Source organism: Strix aluco, chromosome 5, assembly GCF_031877795.1.
Source record: "Strix aluco isolate bStrAlu1 chromosome 5, bStrAlu1.hap1, whole genome shotgun sequence".
Lineage (NCBI taxonomy): Eukaryota > Metazoa > Chordata > Aves > Strigiformes > Strigidae > Strix > Strix aluco.
Genome location: NC_133935.1, coordinates 33699311 through 33716177, shown reverse-complemented (window position 1 = coordinate 33716177; position 16867 = coordinate 33699311). Strand labels below are relative to the sequence as shown.

The 16867-nt window shown below is 43.7% G+C and overlaps 1 protein-coding gene across 1 annotated transcript in view; it reads right to left on the bottom strand.

Moving 5' to 3' along the window:
- GRIN2B (glutamate ionotropic receptor NMDA type subunit 2B) overlaps positions 1-16867 on the bottom strand; it is a 203587-nt gene that overhangs the window by 7748 nt on the left and 178972 nt on the right. The window contains exons 9-10 of the mRNA XM_074826859.1: positions 15355-15584; positions 264-424 (exon numbers count right to left, since the gene is read on the bottom strand). Of these exons, the coding sequence (XP_074682960.1) occupies positions 264-424; positions 15355-15584 (391 nt within the window). The remainder of the gene's footprint in view (positions 1-263; positions 425-15354; positions 15585-16867) is intronic.

The window sequence follows — 16867 nt, the reverse complement described above, 5'->3', positions numbered from 1 at the left end:
ACAGAAGATCCTCTTTTTTTTTTTTTTTTTTAAATAGTCTTATAAGCACTGCAAAACTAGAAACTCTTAAACAGATGTCATAGAAAAACCTGGCTAAGAGAACTAGAGAATTATTCTCCTGTGCTTTCTGTGGTCTTGCTATACTTTTAACCATGGAATGATAATGGAGGCTTATTTTCCAAACCCCACAAAAAATTTTCCAGACAAGCATGCAAAGAAATAAGGTTTCTGTGGTGAATAAGCATGGAAGAAGAAAGCCTCACCCAGTCTTCAGTGAGAACAGTGCATCATCCACCCCCCTCTGATTGAACTTCACCATGTAGCTGTGCATTTCAGGGTAGTTGTTGCGAATGTTCCTTTCTGTGCTGCCATTGGGAACCGTCCCAAAGCGGAAAGGGGGAGAAAAGTCATTGGGCTTCTGGAACTGGAGAGACAGAAAAAGAACATTTCTCACAATCTTTCAGCAAGAAGCAGTCACCTGAATGTGAGAACACACTCTCCTCGGAAGGTAGTTTTTATTTTACTATCATGTAGAAAACATTATTGAGAAGATATTATATTTTACTGTTTTCAAACATCTCCTGTTAGTGCCTAAGAACCACGAATTGAATCTGCGCAACCTGGTCTTTTTTGTCCACTCTGGATTAAGTGCATAAAATAACCAGTGATCAAAGATAAAAAGGAGTTTAGATAAAAGGAAAAAGGAAAAAAGAAAGGGAAAAGGTAACAGTGGCTTTGGAACACATTCAAGGAAAGATTTTCAATAAAATCTATGTGCATTTTATCCACAAAGTGTCATTTAGTTTCTAAGAAGTATCTTTTTCAGTTCTGTGGATGCCTTTGCACTTCTTGATTCTGACTGAAGTAGAAACGTAATTAATGGGGAGAGATGCCTCTCAGAACACCTCACAGCCACTTCACCAAATGAATGATCAGCTTTTAAACTTTTGGGCAAATGTCCCATATTAAATGCTATTAGTGGTTGCAAGTCACTAGTAACATTTGATGCCCAGAACAGAGCTGGCAGAATACTCCAAACCTTTTGCTGCTCCCAAGAAATACATTCATCATAACATTCCCCTACGGCTGCAAGGCTGTGAGATTTTATATGCCACTTGCTTAACTCAAGTCATAATCAATGCTCTCTGGGGTTTTACGAGCAGTAAAATTTAGACTGTCAATTATCAAGACTGCTTAAAACCCCTAGAACCAGCAGATGGGAAGGAGCACAGAATTGCAAACCAGGAACTGAATAAGCAGTAAAGAAAAAGATGCAAAGGTAGAAGATAGAGGGATAGATAGATTAGATAGATGATAGATAGATAGATAGATAGATAGATAGATAGATAGACAGATAGATAGATAGAGGAAAGCTCCCTCTTCTTTTGACATATCAAGCAGTAGCTTGCCCGGTGCTTATTCTTGACTCCCAACTGTGACTGTATATTTGGATGATACTGAGAAGCATGCTAAGAACATGCTAATGGTCAGATTAAACCCATTTAGCAGCAACAGTGCACCTCATACATGAATATATGCAGTCATGTACTGCCACCTTCTATAGTGGAAATATGGCTGTGGTCTATAGCTATAGCTTAAAAAACATGCAGATGTGCCTCGTTCTTGAGTTCTGCTCAAAGCCAGTTTGGAACCTGGTCAACTCATCTGAGGAGGCCAAAGCTACTAAAGCAGTGTATCTCATTCACAACATCTCAGCAATAAGGCCAACCAAGAGCTGTATCTGTGGGTAGATGAACGCACCATCCACATCACCTGTTTCTGTGTACCAGTCAACTCATCTGGTTATGCAAAGAATCATCTCTCCAGTTTGAATGGCAAGATGGGCTGGCTTGTATGTGCACACATGCATGTGTGAGAGAGAACACATGTCCTACTGCTTTAAGCCAACAGAAAACATCAAGGCATTTGAAACACAAGCTGGCATATCACCAAAAAAAGGAGGTTTCACATAGCATAAAACAGGCAGTAAGGTGGCTCTTAGAACCTTGGCACATCCCCTAGGGTTGAAGACAAACTCACAGCTATTAAAACCTTTAATGAAAGCAAACTTTGATGGGAGAGAAATCACTGCAGCATGCTAAAATTATGCTTTTTTACCAAGCTGATTATAGCGACAGCTCAGGGGACCCTCACAAGAAGGGTATTGCCATACCAGGCACAAAGGAACACAGCCTCTCCCCTGATATGCTAAAACAGGAGTTTGCAAAGTGGGCAACTTACTTCCCCAGAGGCTGCAAAACCCAGCCTTGAAGACAGATGGGGCACTCCTCATCCTTATAGAGTCCTCCAACAAAGTCAAGTCAGCAGAGCAAGCAGCAGGCAGGCCCAACCAACATTGGTACGACCTCAGCTTCAGCATGCTCTTTGGAGGGTCAGCAGCTATGAGAGCCTCTCTCTGGGCCAAAAGAGTGTTAAGAGAAAAAGAGGGCCCATCCAATGTCCATTTTATACCTTTACCCTCCATTCCCAGTGTTACAATGTCTACTTTTGTCTACTTCCATCACTGTGTCTATAAACTGTAGTAAGAAGGATTCTAGAGTCAGGCAGGGCTGTGATAAGGGAAATGATCCCACCTCTGAACTATCCTTTGTTCCCCCTGTGTTCAAGGGCCCATCTTAGCAGCCAGAGGTGAAAGGTTCCATATTTAATTTTTAATCTCCTGGGCAATCAATAAATAAGTGAAAACATTCCTCCTGAAGGAAATGACTGGTTTAGGCAACTAGAAAAGCATGTTTCTCTAGAGAAGGAAGCCAGGCTGATGGCTTCTGTGAAACCACATACTGCACATTCAGTCATCATCCCTTACCCCATGCTAATTCCTTAATCAAAATCCAAATTATTCTCCACACACCCGCATGCACACACTTCAACCATAGCCTGGTGGATGACAAGACAGGAAACAGTCTGAAAGGATCCGTATGGGACCCACAGCAGAGATCTTTAGCTTGAATGACTAAGAGGAACACACATCCCCAGACACCTGGTTTGGTGTTTGCAAAGCTGCAAGCAATTGATGCCCAGCTGACTCCACAGTCCATGGAGCCAGAGATAAACAGCTAACTTCTCCACATTTGAGAAGTAATAGTGGTACATGCATGCAGCTTTCTGGCAGGAGATGGCAGCTGAAAAATCCCCATGTTTGTTTCTCACCATAGGTGGGCACAGCTCAATCCAGAGATGGAGGAATCTTCAAAGAGCTCTACAGAGCCCAAACCTGCTGTATCTTTCTGAGCTCACTTCTGCCCCACACAGCTCATACCGGAGGATCAGGAAGACATACAAGTCTTCCCAGAAAATATATGGGACAGATGGGGAAGTGTGTTCTCTGCTGGTAACATGGTAGAGGGACATGTGTGGAGGAACTGGAGAAGATCCATAAGGAGGAAAGTTAATTGACACTGTTGACAGAGTTCAGTAAGGAAAGCCACTTGTTTGGCTTTTCCCAAGGGCTAGGAGAATGGGTCTGGATCAGAAGTGTCAGCCCCAGGGAAGCAGGGCACTTTGGCAGGCTGGTCTAGAAGGAGTCTGAGAGACATGAGACAAGAGCTGAGGCAAAATTCAGGGGCCATTACATGGGGGCAGCCAGTGCAGAGGTAATCTCAGTGCCTCAGTAAATATCGACAAAGGAATTAACCACAGATATTGACAGAAAGGGTCAGAATTTAGATTAAGGAGAGAACTCTCCCATCATTTCATGTAAATGTTTCTCCTGCCAGAGCCCTAAGTCACAACTATTCTACACTAGGCATCTGCAAAGAGTGGCCCTGTGAGGCTCTGGCAAAACAATGTGGTGATAACAAGGGAGCGGAATATAAGAAACTGCACCAGTTGCTGAGCAAACCCAGCTGCAAAGAGTCACAGGCAGTGGCAAACAGGGCTGTACAGGTTCCGTGCTTGTAGGAGCCCCACCTCACACTTCCATGCAGCAGAAGCCCTGTCCTGCTGCCCAGCTCTACCTACCTGCCTTGTAGGGAACCCCCAGGACTCAGCTGCAGCCCTGCACCCAAAGAGCCCCAGGAGGATGTGTACCCCACCTGAAGCCTCCCCACTTGCTCACCATGAGGCCTCAGTTGTAAGATGCTCCCCTTGTACCCAAGGTGATGTGACATGCTCTCACCCATGAAAGAAATCCCTTATGGAGCTGGCTTCACATCAGATGTGGGGAGGAGATGAATGCTAGAGATGGGGGTGGGAAGCAGACACCAAGCATGCCTAAAGGGCTGGGGTAGCTTAGGGATGAGACGTCTGTGTTCAGAGCCCAGTGGCTCTCCGCCTCTTCAACCCCTCACTCCACAAACGGAAATCAAGAAACATTAAGTCCAAATCAGACCACAGCTTTGGTAAAGCAACCTCTCAGACTCAAAGAGCAGAAATCTTCCTGCTCTGGAGAGCGATAAACACACAGGCTGGGGGCTATTAGCACATTCAGAGTGGAGAGCCCCTTTCCCGCTCCCCCCTGCAACTCGCCATGAGAGCTGTCGGCAGCAGCAGCAGCGAGAGTGGGTTTAAGTGACTTGTCTGGCAGAGCTGTTTCATTAGCAATTTGGAGCCGTGCTGTGCAGAAAGTAGCATTGTTCTCAGATGTTCGAATATCAATCTGCATAATGAAACAGGTGATAGGAGCTCTTCCCATTCAAGCAGCCACGATTGGAGGGGATTCAGGGATGAGGGGAAGGGGTTATGTCTAATTAGCCACAATTAATCTGATGAGAATTTTTTTTCAATATATTGTCTATCACCAAATGGTTCCTACAGAAAAGCGCATCTGCACTTATTTATCTGCCTGATGTAGGCCCTGTTTACACTGTAAAGTGTTTGCCAATAGCATTGAAAGCAGTTTCCGAAACTCAGCAAGCTCTAAAAACAAAAAGGCTGTTTTTTATCAGTCAGTCTACTTTTACACTGCTTTAAAAAAAAAATAATCTCCTGCTGGATAACATAATGAGCTGGCAAAACTTGGTGTGAGTGTGTGTACGTGGGTAGTGCCTTACCCTTACACAGCTTCTCTGGGAGGGCTCCTTCCACTTTGTAAGGCCCAGACCCTCAGTTTAAATTTTCTACCATAGGAAGCTCCACAGATCTGACCCACCAAAACAAGGTCCCCAGGTTCAGCTCCTCTGTTAGCTGCAAGTCCAAAAGAGCTTGAGCCCATGTTAGATACTCTGTGTTCAGTTCATTTGCCCAAGTGTTAAGTGCCAAGTTGAGATGCCCCAGGGAATTTCACCCTGGGAGCAGTTCTCTCATAGCCCCCGTGTCAGATTTGCCTACACTTAAGTCTTGATAGACTACGCATGTCCACAGCAAGATGCCCTAACTGACTTGCTCCTGTATCTTCTGTTTCAGCCGGGAAATTAACTCCTTCACAACTAATGGATGACTCTCAAAGAGAGGAGGCTTGTCCTTTTCATAAGCAAATATGTCATTTTTATCCCCAAACTGCAACATGAACAATGCCACAGAATCACAAACCTGGATCTGACCCTGAGAAGATGTCTGCTCTGCCCCTCTCTCTCTGGTGGGTCTCTCCTAGACATCACTGTTCCTGACAGCTCTTCATTCAGCCTGCTGTGAAAGACAGCTGGTGCTGGAGACTCCCCCATTCCCTGGACAACCTATGCCAAGGGCTGTTGGAAAGTTCTGCCAAGTGCCTGAACTAAAGCCTTCCTGTTGCAATCCAACTACCATATTTTCTGTTATCTTCACCGACAGGGAAATCAGAATAGTCTCCTCTTCTCTGAAAGCACATTTTATGTTTTTGAAGATCACTGAGCTGTTTCTTCTCCATGTTCTTGCACTGGGGCTAAAGAGGCCCAGTTTCCTCAGTCCTTCTTTGCAGGCTGTATCATCTAGACCTGCAACCATTCTTGCTGCTGTCCTTTGGCTGTATCCAGTAGGTCTTTCCTTGGCTTGCCTTTCGTTAGTGGACATGCTCTCCACCATACCAAGAACAAGCTGATCAGGACCCCAAGATGCTGAGAGAACATTACACTGAAAAAACTTGCAGCCAGACAATAAAAGCATTGCTAGTGAGAGTTAATGCTCATTATTACTCTCCTCAGTACCTCTCTATGTTATATTCTTTTCCCTCTGTCCTTTAGTCTTGTCATCTGCAGCTTGCAGGTTCTTCAAAGCTGTAACTCTGTCCTGATCTGTATTCAGGTGGTGACCAGTTTGTTTCTGGAATGTCAATCATCACTGTCAGCACCATCTTCAGGGCTTTTACTGTATTCTTTTCTTTATCCAGCTTGATCATGCACATAGATACATCCATACAGCTGTGCCCCATGACCTGTCCTGGTAGAGAAAGGGCTCTACAGATTCCCAGTGTGGAGCCTGCTCTGTCGGTATGTTGGTGCAGGATGCTTTTACATTGCTACAATAGCATCCCAGCTAGGAGTGTGCCAGCCCGAGTGTAGGCAGAAAATCATACTGCAAACCTAAATCATAGCACTGGTACAATAATCTGTGAGGAGAGCAGACTAAAGAGACTGTGCTGCTCATTCCTCTATTACTCATGAATCTCTTGTACAGATACTTCTCAAGCTTCATTCCTAAAGCATCCCTCTTCTCTCTGCACAGTCACCTAGTTTTGACATTAAGAGACATTTTTTACTCCCAGGGTGGAACTCACAGCCATTTCTACATGCCTACAAGTTTTCAGATCCCTCTTTTACCCTAGCTCCAATTTCCTCTCTTCTTCTGCATTCCCTCATAATATCACCCTCCACCTCCTCAGCAGTGGCTGGGACTCCTCACAGCTCAGAATCCAGTCACCACATCAACTCTTCCTGATTGTTGGGCCCAGTCACAGAAATCAGCCCTAATACTGCAGTGGGAAAAACACAGTTTCTTGTCTTCACCAGTCAAACAGTACATGCCTTGATTTATAAACACAAAAAAAAAAAAAAAAGAAAAGAAAAAAAAGGGAATGAACAGCATCAAATCCAATATAAGTCAGTTTTGGGAGGGCATAAAAATACCTTGTGCTCCCTCAGACTTTGACTTTGTGGTCTATCTTATTATTCAATACCCGGTGATGTTTCAAATTCTCTGGTCTTGCTTTGCATAGTGTTTCACCCATGAATTCCTCTAGATAAGTCAGAGAAAGGAGTTATCAGTTAGTGCAGCTGACTGCAGCAAAGTTGGCAAAGAATTAAATTAAAGTCACTTTTAAAAGAAGATGTAGGGTGGATCAGACCCACAAACAAGAAGAAAAATATCTATGAATGTCTGGTGGTGAAATAGGGACATGTGTGGGTCAGGGAAGGGAACAGAGCAACCTAGTGACAATGCAGAGGTGAGGAGGGGCAGGTGAAAGCAAAAGAAAGGAGTTCAAATATAGCAACTTTAAAAATAGTTGCCCTTGTAAAATAACTGAGATGAAAGCAGAGATTCAATTGGTGGAAGAAGCCGCCATCACATGCAGTTATTGCCAGAGCAATGCACACAGTAGGATTGTGCAGCCTCTTTGCAAGCTGGATTGCTATGTGCAGACCTGCTCCGTGCTGCTTTTGCACAGAGCAGAAGACTGAAAACCTTGGGCAGCACAGCATCACCCCAAACAGATGGCATTTCAGGGGTCTCATGTCTTCCATAGCCAGACCTACATGCGCATGCTAGGACCACGCTGCCTTCCTGCTGACCTAGGTGTTACAGATACACCGGGCTTGTGGGGTCACTCAGGATCAGACCATCACATGTGGACAGAGTCTACCCATCACCAACAAACCAGGTATCTTCTGGATCTGCCAAGCGTGTGAGCATTACTCAGACTCTGTGCAGCTTCTCCACACAAAAGGTGACACTAAGGCTTTAAAACTTCCTCAACACTAAGGCTTTAAAACTTCCTCAGGACACATTTGGCAGGCTATAGGCTTCAAGTCAGTCACACTGTTAGGTGTCCCTCAAGCACAGGGACCAGAGAAAAACATCTGTAATGGAATCACTGAGCTTCTCACCAGAGGTGAAAGCTCTTTGCACAGGCCTAGTATTAGCAGGTGTACTATCAGATGAGCACAGTCATATCTTTTGCAATTAAGTGGGCCATCTTAGCTAAAGTACACTTAACTTTTTCTTGCATGCATGTAGAGGATGGAGATCATCTGTTCATCCCAGTCATGCTATGTATTCCATCCTTGGAAGTCAGCTTCCTTGGAAGCTAAACACAATGGAGCAAAAGGCACCTACTCAATAATCCCAGGCAAGAACAAAACAGAAGATGCCAGTTAGTACACTCATGTTAATATCATTAGAAGTGTAGATGTTCATTCAGAGGGATAAAATTAACTGATGAAAAAGACCTTGAGAGGAGAGGTGGCAGCTAAGTACAGAGAAGTTTGAAATCTGCTTTGTTTGCACCTGAGACAGCTGGTTAACAAATTATGAAACACTGAGAAATTCAGAGGATGTAGTTTGGTGGGAGAGCAATTCCATTTTTCATCCATTTTCACTAGGAAAGGCGGGTCAGAGCCTCCTGTCTTCTGAGTACTAATAGTAGCCAATCTGCTTCAGCACCTTGTATGTGGGTACCAACCACTAGGCAGTACAGTGAAACCCTATGCAAGTCTGGCAAACCTCCCAAAGACTTCACTGGGCCAGAATGTTCATCCAAGTAGTTAGAAAAGCCTAGTCATCACATTAGTGCAATTTCTTAAGCACCTCTCTAGGCATGGAGGCAAAGCAAAAAGCAGGGCACTTTGAGGCAGGGCAGCTGGGGCATCCCAGCACCATCCCAGAGATGGGAGACAAGGCCTTCCTCTATCCTTCTGCAGAAAGCTACCTCCCATCTGCAAGCAGACAACAGCAAAGGAATGAAAGCCATATCACTCTCTTGTGATCCCTGGGGCACTGGAGCAGGTACACCTGAAGCAAGCAAGCCTGCTGGGCCACCAAGACTCTGAGAAAGTTTGACATTAAATAGCCAAAGGTCTGGGAGAAGCAGGGCTCCTTTCCACCAGGTGAAGTAAAAATGTCTGGGAAGATACAACTTCCCAAATATTTATCAAGTATATGTATGTACATATAACTTCAAATGTCACAGTCACTAGGCATAAGCAATGAAAGGTAGGGGGGGCAGGGGGCCTGTTGTATTTTTTTTAATCCTGTAGATCTCATCCTCCCATCCCCTTCCCACCAGCAATCGAGCCCTGATCATTCAGATGAAGGAGGTCAGCTCTCATCTCTCAGGCTGCCAAATCCTGGTGGCAGGGCCATTGTCTTTTATTTGACTGCAGAGTGCCAAGTACATTTATGGCATCATATAAATAATAAATAAAAATATTCATTGCTTCCCTCTCCACTGATTTATACTGACGCGAGAAGCAGGACAATCCTTTGCTCCCCCACTCCCTCCCCCCTTACGTAACTCTCCAAAGACGGCTTTTTCCAGACAGCCAAACAATTAGCACAGAAGCGACCAAATTTGCCCAGAGCCTCCAAAGGGTTAGCTCCAAGAGATGAAGGAAGATGAAAAGGAAGAGTGGCCGAGGCCTGGGAAATGCCAGGACAGCACAGCAGAAGGAATGCAAAAGCTGCAAGCTAAGGACTGTGCAGTGGCTCTATAGCTGTCATCCCTCATCCAGCAACTCCCACCCATGCCACCAGCAAAGCCCAAGGGGTCGCATTTCTCTCTTTCCAGCAAGGATGAATTAAGCCTACAGTCTGATTCTAGTATCCTCTCCCCTTGTATCTTACCTGCTTAAGTTCCCAACTAAACTGCATACTATCTGGCATTAATACCGAAGAGTCCCATTACAAGTTTTTGCTGCCATTAAATCCCTCCAGATCAACAGAACAGAGAGAAACCTGAGAGACTGAATCAAGGCTAAAGTATATCACAGCCTCCTCACCGCTCTGCACTACGCAGCACTGAACTTAAAAAAAGAGGGAGAATGACAAAGAAAGTAGGGCTGAAGCGGGGGGAGAAAAAGCATGCCTGAAAACCCACTGACTTTAAATATTTATAGCCTTAAAACTACTGAATCACTTTTTAGCACACAGGCATAGAGGTTGGTTCTAAGGATCTCAGAAAGCATAAAAATCATGCCAATCCGAAGAGTGCAGAATGACTAAATCTACAATAAATAAACATCTACAACTGTAAAAAATTCTCTGCTATTATATTTATGTACACAATAAATGTAAGTCACCAGTTAGAAAGATCTATTACTAACATATGATATGCTGTAGCTATTTTAATAGCTATTTATTAATATAAAGACTTTAGCATAATATGTAATTACACATATATATACTGAACTATATAGTATTTGTAAATAGTTCATACTACAGTAACTGATGATTTACAAAGAGGTGCACAGAAATCATCAGATTTTAAGGCATAAAATTTCAGACTATCAGAGTCCTGAGTTTTCTACACTTCACTATGAACCAATGTTTGTTTTAATTAAGCACTAGGCAGTACCACTACTGTTATATATAAAGGTCATATTTAAGCAAAAGACCGAACACAGTTTAACTTATTTACAGGAAAGGTGTCCTCCCACAGAAGCACTGTGGAAAGAAATTCAACTCTACCCCATGATGTAAGGTTTGGGGGCTTGGGGACTTCTATATTTTTGTTTTTTGGTCAAGTAAGGTACATTGGACTCTACACATTTTAAAAAAGGTTTTGATTTATCACAAGAAGACAGAGTTGGAAGTGTCATGGTCTTACTTCTGTCTAGCTAACTCCACAAAGGTCTCCTGATGATAAAAATCATACCGCTGTTGACAGGACTGCATATCTTCTGCTTTTGGACACCACCACATAGAACTTCCTTTGTATCTTGCAGAAATGTCTGAAAGTACCACAAATGTCTGTTCATAGTAAATGCGCAATCCCATGGAAGATTTGTACTGCCTCCAAGCCAACCGGTTGGACAACCTTCCCCTTACAGACCTTACAAAGTACAAGAGTGAACCCCACTTTTGGTCCCCTTGGAAAATTTCTAGCTGACAGATATACCCACTCTGAATTTTTCCTAGACTTCTCCAGAGAAGGTATTTGTTGTACAAAAGCTGCAAGCTCAGAAAAGCATTTAACTTCAGTCATGTGAATAATAGCCCATTGACTTTAATGTCACCACTCATGAGCGCAAAGTTAAGCACATGCTTAAATGTTCTGCATATCTGGGATCCTTGTATAATTTAGATTTAATGTGCCGCAGAGTACAATGTAGGAAATAATTCATTTTTCAGTTTCATGGCCAAGCATTTATTACTGCAGAAATACAGCAGATCCTTTTTTGCAGGTTTTCAGTGAGACTTTTGCTTTGTATCAATCTGAAATGTTTCGTTCACCTCAGAATAATGTGTATTGTTTTGTCTTCCAATTATCTCCTTCTGTCCCTTTCCTTTGTTACAGAAAAAAAATTTTTATTTTCCTTTTTTTTTTTAAATATAGGTCAATTTTATGAGTAGTGCCTTTAGAAAATGACAGGTCAAAAATACATGTCAGAAATATCAAACAAAATATTTTGTTTCAAGTATGCTAAAATGAGTTACTTTGGCAAATATCAGAATTTCCCTCTGCCTTCTTACACTCTCCCCAGATTTTTTTTTTCGGTAAAAACATTGGCCAGTTTTAACTCCAAACCTTCTTTTTTTAAAAAAAACCCACCATATCTATTGAAAAAAAAATCTGACCTATGCTGCATAGAAACAGGTCCTTTGTCTCAACATTTCATTAACATCTTAAAAAGCAAATAAGTCATAACATGTGAAATTTCAGTAATCTATATTAATTTGCAGGCATGCAGAAATCCATTCCTCTCCTTTTTATGTCAATTACAAAATTACCATTTTGATACTTTATTAGCTTCTTTGGCATTTCCAACTAATTTATAGGCATGGATACTACTTTTTTTTATTATTAACCTACTGCATTCTAAATTATTTTATTTAAATGCCCTGCTGGCTGTACACATTTGCTTTTATTCTATTATTACTGTATATGAATGGAAATTATGTATAGCTATTAGATTATTTCACACATTAGTTCATTTTATATAATCTTTCCTGTATTTATTGCCTTCGTTAGACTGAAATACCACAGGCACTTGTTTCTCTAATGTGTCTGAAGCTCTCCCGTTATTGGAAATTGGGTTATATCTCTTGATTACAGTCAGATGAAATCCAGACTGCAGTATTCTATGACTGGCCATCTTACCAGCAGGGCTTCCTCAGGGGGTCGGGGCCACAGCAGCCCCCCACATGGACTCCAGACCGATGCAGCTTGGCAGCATATGCAAGGATGCTCCAGGCTCTCAGGAGGAGTGGGTTTCTCCTCCCTCAAGCTGCCCATGGCTACACCAGCATTAAGAGACACAGCTTGATGTATGATCTAGCAGCTGCAAGGGTTAACATGGGGAAACGAACAGCCATCATGAAGAGGGTTCCTGGGTCAGCTCTGGCACCAGTTTTGGGCCAGCTAAGCACAAAGGGGTGGCACTCAGCAGGTTGAGCTTCACCTGGGCCAGAGAGAGAGTGACAGAGGTCACTAAGCTCTGTACAGGGAGCCTCCAGCCATCCTCAGTCCAACCTACTACTCTGGCACAGAGGTATCCACTCCAGCCCAGCTCAGACAGGCCTGCTCAAGCATCCACACAGCACAGCAGAGACATGACATTAGTCACTGTCTTGCATGTCATTAGGAAGTAAATGCTGGGGCACAGCCAAGACACCATCCAAGTCCTTAGACAGCTGGAGCATTTCAGCCTGCTTTTCTGGGGTAGCAGCAGGTCAGCAGCCATAGGCACCTCTTTGAGTGCCTCTTCCCAGGCAAGGCCCAAGGAAGAGGGTCCAAGAAGACCCTCAGGGTGGCTGTCACAGGTTGTAGCCAGCCTGACCTTGACAAGCATTCCCCATTCAGGCACAGTAACAGATTTTGTGAGTGCATCTGGCATTTTGGCTGCTGTACAGTGCCAGTGGGACACCTTCCCCAGGTACTGTCATGCTACAAAGACATCTGCAAGCAGATCTGGGTCTAGGGAAGTAGGAACAATATCCCTTAAAATAACTAGCCCTTTGCCTGTCAGCTTGGATTACATCCTCTGCTGACTCCTTGTTCTGGACACAGCTGCTCTTGCCAGCTGATGTAGCAGGCTAGGAGGTTGATCTGCCTCACTTCTGCTGTGGACACCAGAGTACACACTGGAGATAAAAGAGACTGGAAGCTATAGTCATTCCTATTGGCCACCTGGCATTGGTCAGTGACTGCCTCCTTTGAAAGTCTGAACTGGCTAATTCAAGCAGGCAGGAAAAAGGAGGTAAGAGCACAGCACACCTCCATCTACCCTGAATGTGGCTGCATCCTGGCCAAGCAGTGCAATGAGGGGGTGAGTGAGTTGCAAGCAGTATGCAGGCTTGGGAAGAGGGAAAAGAGGAGATTCAGAAGAGTAAATTCCTTGTAAACCAGGGCACCTCGAAGGAGTGTGACAGATGCCTAGATGGTAGCTCCCAAATCCTGCACGGCCTTTTGTGTGTTCAGAGTGGAAATCCTTGAGCCCAGTAGAAGCTCATTCACTCACATCTTTTGGATGGAGTTAGTCCCACCTGTCTTTATTCTCCAGAGGCAGCAGTTGGCCTTCAGTTTTTACCAGCCAATTTTCATCTGATTCTAGATGCTCTGGTAGATCATAATTTTACCCAAGTGTTGTATTTGCACTAGCAGCTGTGTTTGAGGCATACCACAATAATCTGAGTATGTACTGTGGCCTTTCCCTTCCCCAAGAAACAAAGCACAGGTGCTTTAGGATAGCTAAAGCAAACACAGGTATGTTGGCAAAGAAAAGTAGAAGAAAATGACCTCAATCCAATGCACACAAGCGGCCCTACAGTGAAACCAACTAAAATAGTCCCAGAAACTTGCATCCAAAGGCTCTGTGAAGCTCCAGAAGTTAGCACTTTCAATTGATATTTCATGCACATATCTCTGCAGATATGAAGAATATCTTGAAAATCATGAGAATGTAAGCATGGCTCTCTCCATGAGCCTGGGCACAGCCTGAAACAATAGATCACAGGTATGAACTATCCCATTTAGCTCAGACAGTTGAAAACCTAATGATGACAAACTAATGTTAACTCTGATAGGGCTGGCTGGTTTTGAACAGTGTCTTTTAGTCTGACAGAGTCCACAGCTTCTAAGGAGTCTCCACAACAACCTCCACCTGGCAGAAAAGCATCCTCCCCTCCACCCCCTCCTCAACACAGCACACTGCAAATGTGGAGACAGCGTGAAACAAATTAAAGGTCAAAATTAAAACAAATAACAGGAGCACTTCTGCATGGATTATATCATTCTGTGTCCCATTTCATTCCAGGAAAAAACAACAAAAGGGGAAAAAAAAACTCTTAAAAATTAATCTACCACAGAATTTATAGCGTGCTGCACAGGACACTGTATACACAGGGGGCCTGGCCACAATTTATTTTTAGACTATCATGGAGGACACAAGAGACAATAACTATAACCAGTCCAGCAGCCGCAAACTGACACTTGCAGTCCTCTTCTTGCTGCTATCCCTAACAGCAGTGTGTGTGACCTATTGCTATTTGGTTGCCCTACAATGGCATGACCCCTTAACAAATTCATCATGGGCAATTGAGCCACACAACACTCAATTCCTTGTGAGTAACCTCACCACAAAACAGAAATAAAGCAGTGTGCAAAGCTTCAGACCCTCATGAACCAGAGAGTGCTACCCTGCATGCATGAGCAATCTCCTCAAAATCCTCAGTGTGCAGAGCCCAGCAAAAGCAAATGCTCTGAAAGGACGAAATGCAGTGCATGTAAACAAGGCAGCGAAACATACTCTGAACAGGAAACTATTTCTTATGCTAAGCTTCCAAAGGCCTTGAAAAAATGACAGTATAACTTCAAATACAAGCAATAGAAAATCATCAAAGCCATGCTGATTTGCCCCCATGGGCAGAACTTGTCCCCAGAATAAACTAACAGATCATATTTCCTAGACTAATGGCCAGCGTTCCCCCACAGACAAATTATTTCATCCTGAAAATACAGGTTACAGCCATTATGCACATAGTCTCCAAAGCTCCATTAATTCATTTCTTGATGACAATCAAGGTGTGGTTTGGGATCATGCAAGCAAGCACAGTTCAGTTCTAATTCATTCCTGAAGTGCTTAAAACATGTAAAAATGCAACTGAATACCGATGAAGAGCAGTTGTGCTATTTAAACTAGGGACTAAAGCTATGATGTGACTCTGAAAAAAACTGAACACTTTCCCAGCAAAAGCGAAGAAGAGAGGGTAGAGCAGCCTTTTCTGTGGAAAAGGCTGCTTTGGGGGTTTGGGTAGATCCATTACCTTTTTGTCGCTCAAGCCAGACACCTGGTCCACGTATTCCTCTTGGATCATGAAGGCAGCCAGGTTGGCAGTGTAGCTGGCCAGAAAGATGACAGCGAAGAAGGCCCACACCGACACCATGATCTTGCTAGTGGTACCCTTGGGATTCTGCACTGGCACAGAGTTGTTGAACACCAGCCCCCACAGCAACCAGATAGCTTTGCCAATGGTGAAAGAGGGACCTCCTGGCTCTAGAGCGATTGAGAAACATGATCCCACAGTGAGCATCTCGGAATAAGTGGTCTGCATTTCTATTCACATACATATCTTGACTTCAATGTTAAGAGCAGTATCTTCCCACACACAAGATGAATATCTGCAGCTGCGCTCCCCTATGTTCGTGACACCATATCTCAGCAAAGTGTGACCCTGAAAAATGACTTTTTTAAAACATCCTCAGGCTTCCATATTTATTCTGTCTCAAAGATTTCCACTGAAACCTTATACAAGGGTTTTTTTTTGTATCTGATTGGAGTATCTAAAACCCAAACATTCCATTTCAGTTTGTGTTGTCACCAAAATAGAGTTTGCTCAGAAAAGCTCTATCCCCATTTCTAGCTATTCAACGGTGATGTCCTTGAACGCCCAGCATATGCCTGTGCAAAACATGGCTTTTACTGTACTTGTACAGGTGCAAGGAAGAGCACCATCTGAAATAACAGGGCTCTACAAATACCTGTGCAAGAGGGTTTCATTACCCAGCCTGTTGAAGACACACAACCCAGAGAAGAACACAGCTCCCTCTCCCCATGTTCTGTCTAAGGTACATAACAGTGACATATACTCTGGTCTATCTCAGGAAAATCAGCAGCTCTGTCCCAACCTGTCCAGGAGCAGATCCACTGTTTTAAAGGCCACTGTTTTCCCCTTATTCACTTTTCAGCATGGAAGCTCACTCATACCCCAAAAGCCATGTGTGCTTGTGAAGCACTAGGGCTGAAATTGTGAAATCTTGCCTGTCTCCCAGCAGTCTCATATCCCTGGCATGTACTGGTTCCATTAGTGGGAACTCAAACCAAAATTTGCTCAATTTGAACACAAGAGGATCTGTCAGGGGAACTCTAAATGCAACTACTCCAAGGATGAGAGCCCTCTGGCACAGTTCAAGGGTCTATCACTTTTCCAGTGGTGCCAACCTGGCTCTGCAACCTTTTGGGTTAGCATCCTGTGTTTTGTCTCCTCCCTTGGGTAGGCTGACTGGTGCCTAGTGATGCTGCCTGTGGTTATGGTTGACTCCAGCAGAGGAACAAAAGGGAAGAAAGTTTTGATGCTCCTCTACAGTTTTGAAACTACTGAGCAGTGAATAGCATAGATCATCTGAAAGCACTAACTGTGTTCCTCTAAATACAACTGAAAGGTACAAGGGGCTCATTTTGCACCTTGGGAACTGCACACCAAGCAGAATCATCACCTGGAAAAAAAGGAGTTGCTAGATGCCAAGGAGACAAAGCTTCTATAAGAAACATGGTTTGGC